Source organism: Diceros bicornis, chromosome 30 (assembly GCF_020826845.1).
Source record: "Diceros bicornis minor isolate mBicDic1 chromosome 30, mDicBic1.mat.cur, whole genome shotgun sequence".
In the NCBI taxonomy this organism is placed as follows: Eukaryota; Metazoa; Chordata; class Mammalia; order Perissodactyla; family Rhinocerotidae; genus Diceros; species Diceros bicornis.
This window is the reverse complement of record NC_080769.1, coordinates 8,123,864-8,136,689: the sequence shown is the minus strand read 5'-3', so window position 1 is coordinate 8,136,689 and position 12,826 is coordinate 8,123,864. Positions and strand designations below refer to the sequence as shown.

General features: G+C 53.4%; 1 protein-coding gene across 3 annotated transcripts; it reads right to left on the bottom strand.

The window, feature by feature from the left end:
* Positions 1 to 4,684: 4,684 nt before the first annotated feature.
* Positions 4,685 to 12,762, bottom strand: RAB3D (RAB3D, member RAS oncogene family). 3 transcript variants are annotated; one of them, XM_058525662.1, is made up of 5 exons: positions 12,641 to 12,762; positions 11,051 to 11,294; positions 10,319 to 10,437; positions 10,107 to 10,231; positions 4,685 to 5,019 (listed from the first exon to the last, which is right to left on the bottom strand). In XM_058525662.1, exons 2-5 carry the CDS (start codon positions 11,276 to 11,278, stop codon positions 4,832 to 4,834), a joined length of 660 nt encoding a protein of 219 aa, XP_058381645.1. In that variant the 5' UTR covers positions 11,279 to 11,294; positions 12,641 to 12,762; the 3' UTR covers positions 4,685 to 4,831. The 3 variants fall into 3 exon arrangements, with proteins under 3 accessions (XP_058381645.1, XP_058381643.1, XP_058381646.1); XM_058525660.1 differs by having other exon boundaries at positions 11,051 to 11,291; XM_058525663.1 differs by having other exon boundaries at positions 11,051 to 11,291; positions 12,692 to 12,714.
* Between the last annotated feature and the right edge of the window lie 64 nt (positions 12,763 to 12,826).

Genomic DNA, 12,826 nt, shown 5'->3' with positions numbered 1-12,826 from the left:
GTTCCAAGCAGCACTTACCAGGATAAGTAAAAAATGTCACTTATCTGGCAGGTACAAGGAACCTCGAAATATTTTGGGGGAACCTCGGAAGAGAGGAATTCACCCAAATCTGTAGGTATCACAGGCAAAGTCTGATGACAAAATCCTTGGCTTGGCTTTCCTGGCCTGGAGAGGCCTTTAAAGTTCAATGTGAGATTCCTTATAAAAAGTTCCAGCAAAGCAGATTTAAAAGAGCCTATATGATCAACTGCTATTCTTGCTGTACGTATGTAAATAATTGGGCCAACTCTATTGGAACTAGACTTATTTTGCAAACTAGTTAGTTTTAATTTGGCTATCTTAGATAAAAATGAGGGTGATTTTAGAGAGAAAAATTATATTTCAGTAAAAACTATAATATACATTTGCGGATATTAGATCCTAGTTTTGTTAATTGTCTTTTAAAGTTTTTGTTTTATATCTGTTGACTGGACTGGATCCTGATTTCTTCTAGTCTCCTGAAATATCTGGCTACAGATGTCCAAACTAACGTTTTTGATTTTTTCCATCATTTTCATTTGAAATCACTAAAAATTGATTGATTTCCTGAAGCCTTACAAACTGAAGCTGATGGACTTGATATAAACTTAAGAGATGACCTGACGACACCATCAGAGACATTTTAAACTACAAAAGATACTTTGACGCTGACATCTAAAACTCATCTTAACTGGCTGTCCTCTGAACTCAGAAACTGGTTTACAATTTGCTCCAACCCTTAACCTTGTTTTTCTTTTGTTTACATAGAAATGCTTCTATTAAATACTTGATTGCTTGCTTCCATAATATAGGCGTAACCTTGAGAGCCCACCTGCATCACCACCTTCCAAAAGGAACTTAATTGAACTGATCTATTATCAAGACTAAGAAATGTGTTCAGTGAGATAAAACAATCTACCAACTGAACTTCTGTACTATGAAACTTCTTTAAGTTTCAAAAGGACTGTGAAACTTGTAGTTTCAAAGGTGGGACTGTGGGAGATCAAGATTTGGCCACCCTGAAATCTATCTCTTTACCTTGGTTGTTTTCTCTAGAGACACTTGACCTCCCCCACTAACTGCCTCAAAAATTTGACATAGTGGCTCCTTCCTGGAACAGACCTATCATGATGGCTGTAAAGACAATGTAAGATAGAGGTTACAATAAAAAACGCACCAACAAGCCCCTCTTATCAAAAGTTCTGTCTCTCTGGCCACATTCTCTGGATGGCCCTTCGAGGAGTTGCCAGACAATCATTTACATTTATAAGGGAAATCTCCATTTGTAAAGGTATCTCCCTCTCTGTTTTGGGAAGAGGGGGGATGACCTCATTTCTAGAGGCTTATCAATGTGGAAGGTGAGGCCTTAAATCTGCATAATAACCTTACTCTTGTTTACTGTGCTTTAGTGGTAATCTCCTGTAACTGACTCCCCCCACCCCCAAAATCCTCCTTTGTCATTGGCTGAACATGGTATTTAAGACGAGAATTTCTGCTATGGTGTTGAAAAACGCAGTGTCCCTGCTTTCTCCCATGTATACGTGTTATTAAACTTGGTATTATTTTCTCCTGCTAACCTGTCTTGTTGATTATTTGGCCAGCCAGAAGAACCTTAAGGAAAAGGGCAGAGGGAGATTCTCCCTCTTCCCCCGACACATAGCAGCAAGGAGGCCAATGTAACTGGAGCAGAGCAAGTGTGGGGGACAAGTGGGAAGAGTCGAGGGCAGGGAGGTCACAGGTCAGATCATGCAGCGCCTTGTGGGCCTTGGGGAGGACTTGGCCGTTAACTCAGAGTCAGGTGGGAGCCATGGAGGGTTCTGAGCAGAGGAGGGAAAGCCACCTGACTTAGGTATTCACACGCGCCCTCTGGCTGCTGTGGGAAGGACAGACCTTCTCACTAGGATTAGTAGGGGCAACATCATCCTCCCTGCCCCTCCACACAGTGGAACCTTCCGGGGCCAAGGCCGTGGCCATGAGGCCCAGCTAGAGGCAGCTCCAGGCCCAAGCTTCCCTGGCCTGATCCGGGTTCTGCTGCATCATGCATGGCCCTCAACCAACCACTTACTTGGCTGCGATTCAGTCCCCCCTTCTTGGAAACCGCATTCCACTAATGGAAATAAGAGAACAAATGCATTTGGGCATAACCACTTTAATTTTTTTTTCTGGTGAAGAAAAGTGCACGTCTTTCCAAGTGGACATCAAGAACAGCTTGCATAAGGGAACTACATCCGGGATATAAACGACCAGGTCGAGTACTCGCTCCGTAGTGTGTTTAGGGATCATAGGGGAGAAGCCAGGTAATGGAATTAGCGCTTCAACACTGAGACCAAATTTCACCCCTGACTTGTTTTTTTAAGTGCAGTAGGAGGAGAGTGAGACACAAGAACATGATCCCCAGAGAAGCCAAAAAAAGAAAGAAGGAAAAAAGCAGAACCCCAAACCACCACGGTCTGGCAATTTCCCACCGAATCTGCCATGGAAAGACAAGTTGCTAACAGCACGTGATGAGACGCGATCACGCTCACACAGGACCCGGCCTCAGGTGACCTCTCCAGACCTCAGTCTCCCTGGAGTTGGGAAGTGGCTTTCCCACGGGCTTTGGTTTAATTTTTGTTTGCAAACTCAACGTACCCCCATCCCCCTAGTCATCTTCGAGGACATCGGTTTCAGTTCCCCAGAGACCATCGTGAGTTACACCTCCCCTCAAAACATCGTAAAATTAAAACTTGCATTATTTCTAGAAGAAACAAAAAAAAATTCTCCCACATTATTCCCAGTCCTGAGAACTCACAAGCAGCTGTCTCTGTTGCTACCTGCAGCTCAACTGTTGAAAAATCGTGTGTAAACAGAAAGCCGAGGCCAGGTCAGGGCCCAGATGCAGCCACAGCTGTTCTGTATCACACAGGCCGTGACAAACCGGCTCGTCCCTCAGAACAGCTCTCTGATCCACCATTATTTCAGGCAGCAGCTTAAGGAAAATGGACTGGCCAACAGAATCTTGACAGGTCACGGTGCATCTTAAGAAGCCTTATTTTAGCTGCTTAATTTCACTTTTATGTTAAACTAACTAACATTTTTGACTCCTGGCCCCAAACATTCAGATACCCTCACTTTGTGTGCTTCCAAGAACTCGTCTATTTCACTGCGGTCGTCCAATTTGTTGGTGTACAAAGATATCCTCATTTGAAGCTCTAAGGGCAGCCTGTGGGATGGGGTGAATGGGACCCTCTTGAAATAAATTCCGTCTAGAGTTTCTATAAAGAGAAGGACAATAAACTTGAATCCGGCCTTCCCCACTCCCGGAAGGAAGAGGCTGAGATCTTTAAGGCTACAGGAGTCGTTTTGGCAGCAAGGGCTGGGAGACTGGAGTTAGGAACACAAACCATGCACTTAGGTTGTCCTTACAGTGTCTGCGAAGTTATGGGGTGTCAGTTAGGGCTCCAGGGCAGAGAGGGGTGCCACGCCACTGCAGTCGGGACTTTGGGGGGCAGGAAGGGTCCTGAGCTGGTCGGGGAGGGGCTGAAGATATAGATCCTCAACGTGTACATCACCTCCCAGCAAGAGGCCCTGGCAGCTGGGGACCCCAGCCTGATCCCAGCCCATCCCCCCTCAGCCTGTCACCCACAAGCTGTTATCTGTGAAGAGCAAGCCGCAACAGCAGTTACACAAGGTTGCCTTCTCGCCCCTCCGGCCCAACCCCAAAGCATTCCTTAGAATTAGCAGAAAATTCCTCCTCCGTTAGCAGAAAACCTCAGACGGCTGGGCCGCACCGACGACATGGCTCGGGAGAGGGACACTGGGTCCTCAAGCTGGAAGAACCCATGTCTTTACACTGGAAAGTCGCCACCGAGCGCAGGCTACGGGAACATTGCTTCATTTCCTTCTCTAGCAGGATGTAAGATGGGGAAAGACCTTGCTTAAAACATGACCGGCCAAACGCGGCACCGGGGAGGCAGGTCTGGGCAGGAGGGCCCAGGCTCCTGGCTCTGAGGTGAACTGTTGCCAAAAAGCCTTGAGCAGGGAGGCCAGGGGTTGGGCGATTCTCACGCAGCTCATGGTTCCAGAATTCAATTCCGGACTCGGTGGTTAAGCCGAAACAGTGGCAGGGTCGTGGGTGACGGGGAATTCTGGGGAAGCTCAGAAGGCACTTCTGGGGTCCCTGAATCTAGGGGGCTCTGACTGCCTAACCCTTTGCAACAGGAAAAGCTACTTTAATACTGCTGTCCCAGGCAGAGGATTTGCAGGCCAGAAGGGAGGGGTCCGCGAGGGCCAAAAGCATCACCCCCCCTTGGAACCCTGAAGTCTGCGAGGTTCCCAGGCAGGCTCCGGGCGCAGCCCGGGGGACCCTGAGAAGGGAGCCGCCTCCCACATCTCCAGGGGTGGACTCTGGGAGCCCACGCCGCAGGAGAGAGAAGACGAACCATCTTCGGCCAGCTCGTGAACTCCAGGCAATGCCCCCCACACAATGGACGTGGAGAGTGGGTCTAACCCAGAAGGCACTGTGGATGCCCCTCCACCGGGCGGACACGCAGCCCACGCTCCCCCCATTAAAACGCCTGGAAAGCAGCAAGCTCGTGCACGCCAACATCCCCAGACCCTGCCTGCAAGGCAGAGGCCCCAGGGTCCGGAGCCTGCGACAGGGGCTGCCTGGGCGGGCTGGCGGCGAGAATGAGCCATGCGGCGGGGGGGGGGGGGGCAGCTGACAGCTGATGGGAGGGAGCGGGCACCCTGAGCTTGGAAACAGCCCTTGTGGCTCACGCCTCAGTCACAGTCCCTGCTGAGGCAGGAGGGGGTGGGGGGCTGGGGGCCATCTCTAGCAGCTGCAGCCGCTGGGCTGGGGGGGCGGGGTGTCCCCCAAGGCCGGGCCTTTTCCATTGCTGCCTGGGCTGGAGCTGGGTTCCAGGGACTCGTTCATCTTCTCGCAAATGATGTCCACCAGGCGCTCGAAGACCTGCTTCACATTGACGTTCTCCTTGGCGCTGGCCTCGAAGAACTCAAAACCTGCATGGACATGAGGTGGGGACACCCGTGAGACCCCCGAGGGGCAGAGCCTGGGCTGTGACACCCCCTAATCCCGGTTCCAAGCCCAGCTCTGTCCTTTATGCAGCTGTGGGATCTTGGCTGAGTGCCTTGGTCTCTCCGAGCCTCGGTTTGCTTGTCTGTAAAGTGGGACGAGTGATGCTGCTGATGCTGATGCAGGATAAAAATCTGTGGCAGCCCTGGTCTGAACTATCCTGAGAATCCCTTGGTCACCAGGCAGTGGCTGCAAGAGTCCAGATAGTGCCACTCTGGTGCCCACGGGTATGGGGGTGCCCCTGGGGAGGTGCGGCTCATCTTCCATCCAATTTCTGCTGCACGGGAAGTCCACAACGCTGGATATTTATGTGGACTTTTTACATGCAGCCAGGTATTTCACCTGTTCTGGAAAATGTGCTCTAGATCAAATAAAGCAGAGGACTGAGGACTGGCTTTGGCCCGGGGGCCACCAGTTTGCAATCTCTGTCAAGCGGATAACGGTGGGTTTCCCCGTCTTCGCTGAGAGCATGCAATGCACACAGTTCCCAGCCTACAGAATGCAGTGAACACGGTAGTGATAATAATAATAGACAGTGCTTACAGCAGCTTACTACGTGGCAGGCACTTTTCTAAGCACTTTATATAAACTCATTTCACGACGCTCTGAGGTGCCTAGGATGAGAGCCCATTTTATAGAGAGGGAAAGTCGCTCACCCAGATTCACATGGGTAACGCGCGGCAGAGCTGGGATTCACACCCAGGCTGCCTGGCTCGAATAACAATAGGTAATAAATAGCAAAGAAATATTTCAGATATAAACAAATATTCCTGTTGTACCACCCTGGGCCTTGGGAGGGAGGGCAGGCTGGCTCCTTCTGGGGACGGGGGGACGTGAAGTGCCTTTAAATATATTCTCAGCATCCTAGTGATCATTGTCAAGTAATGCGGGTCCTCCCAAGGTGGGGAGGTGGTACAAGTGCTCTGGGGACTTGCCCAAGGTCCCCTGGCTACAAAAAGCGGCCCATCAACCTGAAAATAAGGGCGTATGTGACAATCCTTCCTGTGCCCCTAAAAGAGTGATTCATGCTCTACCTGCAGGGAGCTATCCCTGCATGGTCCCCGATGTGTCCCCAGCTGGCACATCTGCCCAGGTGCGTCAGACATTCAGACAGACGCCCCCATATTACACACAGCACAGGGGAAACGGGCCTCTATCTCCGCACCCGTCAGGCTGCACTATAAAAATGTAATCGTAATTAAATAGTTATATGTGTAATTATCTGTTTACTGTCTGTCTCTGCTAGTCCATCAGCTCCGAGAGAGCAGGATTTCTGTCTGCCTTGTCCACGACCGCAGCCCCGTGCCTGGCACATGGCAGGCTCTGGGAAACTATTTGCTGAATGAATGAATGGATAGATGCATGAATGACAGAGGCAGGGCACCAACTCAGACCTCCTACTCTGAGCCTGGCGATCATTAGCGTCACCTCGCTGTCTTCCTGGGCAAATCTGGCCTCTCCTTATCCGTGTGGGGCTCTGCCTCAAGCAATCTGAGTTTTTTTTTTTTTCTTTTTTTTCTGAGGAAGATTCGCCTTGAGCTAACATCTGTGCCAATCTTCCTCTACTTTATATGTGGGTCACCACCACAGTATGGCTGACGAGCGGTGCAGGTCTGCACCCAGGATCCGAACCTGCACGCCGCTGCCACTACGCTGCCCTGGAGCTGGCCTCAATTTTTTTTTTTTAAACACTTTTTTTCTGATTATAAATATTCACTGGAGAAGTGAGAAATTACTAAAAAATATCAAGACAGATATACAAGTAATTTGTAATCTCATCACCCAGAAACCATTAGTATTGGTAATTTTGATATTTAGCTTTCTACTCTTTTTTTTTACTATAAATACACAATTGTTGGGGTTGGGTTTGTAGGGGGTGTGTGTATGTGCATGTGTGTGGCTTTTTTCCTACAAAATTGGGATCAAATTCTATCTCCTGCTTTGTACTCCGATTTTTTTTTTTTTTTTTTTGCTGAGGAAGATTTGCCCTGAGCTAACATCTGTGCCCATCTTCCCCTGTTTTGTAAGTGGGACGCTGCCACAGCACGGCTGCAAATGAGTGGTGTAGGTCCTTCCCCAGGAACCAACCTTAACCACTAGGCCACAGGGCCAGCCCCCTGTACTCCGATATTTTAAACTTAATGATGGGGCCGGCCCGGTGGCACAAGCGGTTAAATGCGCACGCTCCACTGCGGCGGCCCGGGCTTCGCAGGTTCGGATCCCGGGCGCACACCGACGCACCACTTGTCAGGCCATATTGTGGCAGCATCCCATATAAAGTGGAGGAAGATGGACACAGATGTTAGCCCAGGGCCAGTCTTCCTCAGCAAAAAGAGGAGGATTGGCAAATGTTAGCTCAGGGCCGATCTTTCTCACACACACAAAAAAACTTAATGACAGAGTGGGAAGCCCCCTCACCGCCAGTTACTAGATGGTCTCTGTAAGAAGGGGTGGGAAACACTCGCAAGTATTCCAGCGCACACCTGGGTCATAGCTGGTTTCACCCTTTCCAGGCAAATTGGGGGTCTAGGGCCCTGCCCTAGAGTTGACTCCCCAGCACACCTGGAAATGAGACCCAGGCTGGAGTTCCCAGAAAACCCAGGGACGGAGGAGCAGATTAAATGACACCATGAGGGAGCAAGGAGCCAAACCTCAAATGGGAGACATTCCGTAGAATAAGGACCCAGTTTCTCCAACAAATGGATGGCAAGGAAAAAAAAGAGGAAGGGGGCCATTACAGCCCAGAGGCCAGCGAACTGTCTCTGTAAAGGGCCAGATAGTAAATATTTTAGGCTTTGCAGGCCATATGGCGCTTAGAGTTTTATTTGCAAGCATAAAAAATAGTTTACAAGGGGGCTGGCCTGGTGGTGTAGTGGTTAAGGTCACGTGCTCCACTTCACTGGCCTGGGGTGCGCGGGTTCAGATCCCGGGCACGAACCTATGCACCGCTTGTCAAGCCACGCTGTGGCGGCATCCCATATAAAGTAGAGGAGGATGGGCACGGATAATTAGCTCAGGGACAATCTTCCTCACCAAAAAAAAAAAAAGAAAAAAAAGTAGTTCACAAATGTGCTAACACTTAGATGCAACTACACGTGGGCCAGACTCTGTCATAACCACTTTGTACGTTGTAACTCATTTAACCCTCGAGACAACTGGAGGAGGCGGGCTGTTATTCTCTTCATTTCCCAGGAGGAAGTGCGGGCCTGGAGAGCTGAAGTCACCGGTACAAGATGACAGAGCGATCGAGAAATCATGTGAGCTCATGTTCAATTGGGGCCAGCATTAGTGTATTTAATCTTTCTAAATGCCCGATGAAGTAGACATGGTTGGTTTTCACCTCTGTGTCCTAGATGGCGAAATGGCAGCACAGAGAGGGGAGGCGATGTGTCCAAGGTCACACAGCTAGTGGGCGGCAGACTGGGATTCTAGCTCCAGAGTCTGGGTCCCTAACACGCCCTCCCCTGCCGTGGCTACACCACCTCCCACAAGGGGTGTCCCGGGAGAGCCTAGAACACCAGAATACTCCAGAACAAGATTTTTGTTTAGCTTAAATTTTGAATAGATAATCCATTCACCTGCTCTGAAAATGGGGACTGAGAAGTCCCCCTCCCACCCTGGTGCCCCGGCCTCCCAGTTCTCAGACACGCAGCCCACTGCTGTTACTAGATCCTTCTGTATCCTTCCAGAGTTTCTTTAGGCAAATATAAGCATACATTCTCATTCCCTTTTTATACACTAATGCAGGGGTTGGCAAACTTGGAGCCGCAGGGTATATCTGGCCCACTGGCTGCTTTCGTAAATAAAGTCTTACTGGCAGACAGTCACGCTCATTCATTGATGTATTATCTACAGCTGCTTTCAGGCACAGCTGAGTGGTTGCGACAGAGACCTTATGACCGAAAATATTTCCTATCTGGCCCTTTTTTGTGTGTGTGTGTGAGGAAGATCAGCCCTGAGCTAACATCCGATGCCAATCCTCCTCTTTTTTGCTGAGGAAGACTGGCCCTGGGCTAACATCCGTGCCCATCTTCCTCCCCTTTATACAGGATGCCGTCACAGCATGGCTTGACAAACAGTGCGTCTGCACACACCTGGGATCCAAACCTACAAAACCCCGGGCTGCTGAAGTGGAGCGCGTACACTTAACTGCTGCGCCACCGGGCCGGCCCCCTATCCGGCCTTTTAAGGAAAGGTTCGCTGACCCCTTGGATTATTTATTTATTTATTTATTTGTGAGGAGATCAGCCCTGAGCTAACATCCGTGCTAATCCTCCTCTTTTTGCTGAGGAAGACCGGCTCTGAGCTAACATCTATTCCCAATCCTCCTCCTTTTTCTCCCCCAAGCCCCAGTAGATAGTTGTATATCATAGCTGCACATCCTTCTAGTTGCTGTATGTGGGACGCCACCTCAGCATGGCCAGACAAGTGGTGCATCGGTGCGCGCCCGGGATCTGAACCCGGGCCGCCAGCAGTGGAGCGCGCGCACTTAACTGCTAAGCCACGGGGCCAGCCCCCGCTTGGATTAAAGGAAGCAGCCATACCCACTATTCTGCTTTTTCCACTTAACCATATATGCCAGGGATTTTGCCATAGCAGAACATAGAGAATACCCTCATCCCTTTTCACAGCTGCATAGTATTCCATTGTGCAAATATACTTTAGGCTTAGCTGCCTCCCCCACAGTGAGACATCTGGGGGGTTGCCAAGGTTCCCTCCTACTAACAGTCTGCAATTTGATACATTTGCCACTTCCCACATGGGTGCAGATGTTCATAGGATAAATTTCCAGAAATGGCTTTACTGAGTCTGGGTTCCCAGGGCAGTGCGTGGGGGCGCTATCTGTGGGTGAATCCTCTGAAATTAAATGGGGAAGGCGGCATGTGGGTATTTACCTGGGCAGATCCTCAAAGGGCAAAGGGTTGGTGACTGTGGTTGGACCTAGGACCTGAGGGTGGGGATGGGGATTTGGTTCTGGGAGGTCCAGGGCCTGTGGCACAGGCTGGGCACTAACCAAGGTCATCGGCGAGCCTCCGGCCATCCTCGGTGGGCACAACACGCTCGTCTTCCAGGTCACACTTGTTCCCCACGAGGATGACCTGGGCATTGTCCCAGGAGTAGGTCTTGATCTGTGTGGCCCTGTGGGGTTGGAGGAGCGTTAGGCCGGGGATTAGGGGTCGGGGGAGAGGACAAAGGTCAAGGGGTCGGTGGTCAGCCAGCACTCACCAGTCCTGCACGGCGGTGAAGGACTCCTGGTTGGCGATGTCATACATGAGCAGGAAGCCCATGGCTCCTCGGTAGTAGGCTGTGGTGATGGTCCGGTAGCGTTCCTGGCCCGCCGTGTCCTGGGCAAACAGTGGCGTCAGGTGGCTGGAAGCCACCCTCTTCCCCACCCCACCCCTGCAGGGCCCTGTCGGTGGGGGCAGCACCCTGTCCTCACAGCCCCAGTCTGATGGGGGAGACGTGGCCTTACCCTTGAGGGGTTCCCAGTCTGTGGGGTCAGTGGCCTCTCAGAGACTTATAAGCCCCTTCAACAACATCTCCAAGAACAACTCAATGACCACAAACAAGAGCCACCTGGGCCAGAGGTGCCTTGATGCAGACACCATGATGCTCGTCACCATGACAACGGGTAGCAGCTGGGTTGGGAGGGGGGCGTGGCTCTGAAGACCAGGTAGGCTCAATGGGCCCCTGAGATGGTACCCAAACGTCTTCCCCAACAGTCACCAGGACATCTAACCCGTCTCAGGCTAGTACTGTCCCCCTCAAACCCCACGGGGCAGAGCATACCCCCTCCTCCTGATGCACTCCCCTCACAGATAATACCTCGCTACTCTCCGCGCTCCCCAGTTCTGGGCCACTCAGCCAGGTCCCCTCCGCACAGCCCTACATCCTCACACGGACATCCCCCAAGGAACCCCAGGCCCCCCCCCCCCCCCCCCCCCGCCGCAGACCCACCCAGATCTGCAGTTTGATCCTCTTGTCGTGGCGGTAGACGGTCTTGACCTTGAAGTCGATGCCCACGGTGCTGACGAAGGCAGGCGTGAAGGAGTCGTCGGCGTAGCGGAACAGGAAGGACGTTTTGCCCACGCTGCTGTTGCCTATGAGGAGCAGCTTGAACATGTAGTCGAAGTTCTGGTCGGCTGCATCCCGAGGGCCCGTGGGGGGGTCTCCTGCTGACGCCATCTCGGCAGGGAGCCTGCTGGCGGGGAGGCCAGAAATGCTCAGACGGGGCGGGGAGGCATAGAACACCACTAACGGCTCTAGTGTGTATGCCAGACCTTGGTTCAAATCCCGGCTCTGCCATGTGGAGGCCAAATAACCCTGCATGCATCCCTTGCTCTCTCTGGGCCTCAGTGGCCTCCTCTGGAAAATGGGGGTGTCTGCCAAATGCACCAGGTTGGGGGGGGCATGAGGCGCCTCCTCTGGCCGCTGAGGAAGCAGACCCTGTGGAAGGCGCAGGTGTGGACTTTGCCCAGGGTGAGCAGCTGGTGTGGCCCAGGTGTGCGCTGGCAGAGGGGGGCTGCCAGCTGGATAGAGCTCCCCCTCGGGGCCTGCCTGTTGACTGTGGCAGGTGTGGGCCACCAGGGTGCTTGCCTTGCTCCCACCCCAGGCAAGTTTAACCCCTTCCCTGACCCCCACGGGGAGAGGGGTGTTTCAGTGGATACAGCCCAAGGATAAGGCCGAGCTCTACCCCCACTGGGTACTGCCACCTTCTGTTTGTCAAAGGGGCCGGGCCGCCTCCCTCCGGACAGCGCTGACTCACGCAGCCCCAGCCCCAGCCCCAGCCCCCGGACCTCAAATGGAACGAAACCACCCCAGCCACCTAGTAATCACCAACCCCACTGCCACCCTGGTCCTTCCTTTCCTGGCAATCTGTCCCCACAGCCAGGCTGCTTCATCTGGGTCCAGGACCCCTCCTCAGCGCTCACTGCCTCCGGAGGCCTCAGTTTCCCCAGCCGTCTATGGCTGCGCCCTGAGCCACACAGGAAAGCTCCAGAAGGCCTGGGCGAGTGGAGGGCACCCCAGCCGAGGAAGCTCTGGGCGAGCTATTTCTCAACTGCCCGTGGGGCCTTTTTCCATTTGAAAGGAGGGCCCAACCGGCCCCCCTTTCCCGCCCAGCCCTCGCCCCACCCCCGGTTCCGGGAGAACGAGTTTGAGGGGGGAAGAGAAAAGGCAGGAAGCCTTTCCCCACGCCGGGCAGGGCGGCCAGGCTGGGGCCCCGCCCCGCCCCACCTGTCAGCCGGTCCCACCTCTTTCTGACCATCTGCCGACCCTCCCTCGCGCCTGGCACTAGCGAAGGGTCCCCGAGGGCTGGGCCCTGTCCCCCTCCGCGGGACGTGGGGCGCCCCAGCCGGCGCGGGGAGCGCAGGGCCCCCTCCCATCACCATATGGTCCGATCTCCAGTCCCCAGCTGGGCTCCCCGCGCCGCCCGCGCCCCATTAGCGCTCCCCGCCGCGCCCAGCTGGCGGGGGGCGAGGGAAGAGGCGTCCCCCGCCGCCCCCCTTTGTTCCCAGGCCCTGCTCCGAAGCCCCTGCTCCCCCAGACCTGCTGGGACGCGGAGGTGCGAGCGGGCTGCGCTCGCTCCCAGGGGGTCACCTCGCGTGGGGGGCGCTGCCCGCGGGCGCTCCGCCTCCGACCTCGTTGCGGCCTGGCCTCGGCCGCGACCCCGACCCCGACCCCGCAGCCGCCGCCGCCGCCGCCGCCGCCGCAGACACCCGGATCCCGCGCCGG

Excerpts from the sequence above, each read along its gene's own strand:
- RAB3D (XM_058525662.1), bottom strand. The coding sequence starts at position 11,278 with ATGGCGTCAGCAGGAGACCCCCCCACGGGCCCTCGGGATGCAGCCGAC. Across the intron at positions 10,438-11,050 it reads GGATCAAACTGCAGATCTGG|GACACGGCGGGCCAGGAACG; the intron begins GTGGGTCTGCGG and ends CTGTTTGCCCAG. Across the intron at positions 10,232-10,318 it reads TTCACCGCCGTGCAGGACTG|GGCCACACAGATCAAGACCT; the intron begins GTGAGTGCTGGC and ends CCAACCCCACAG.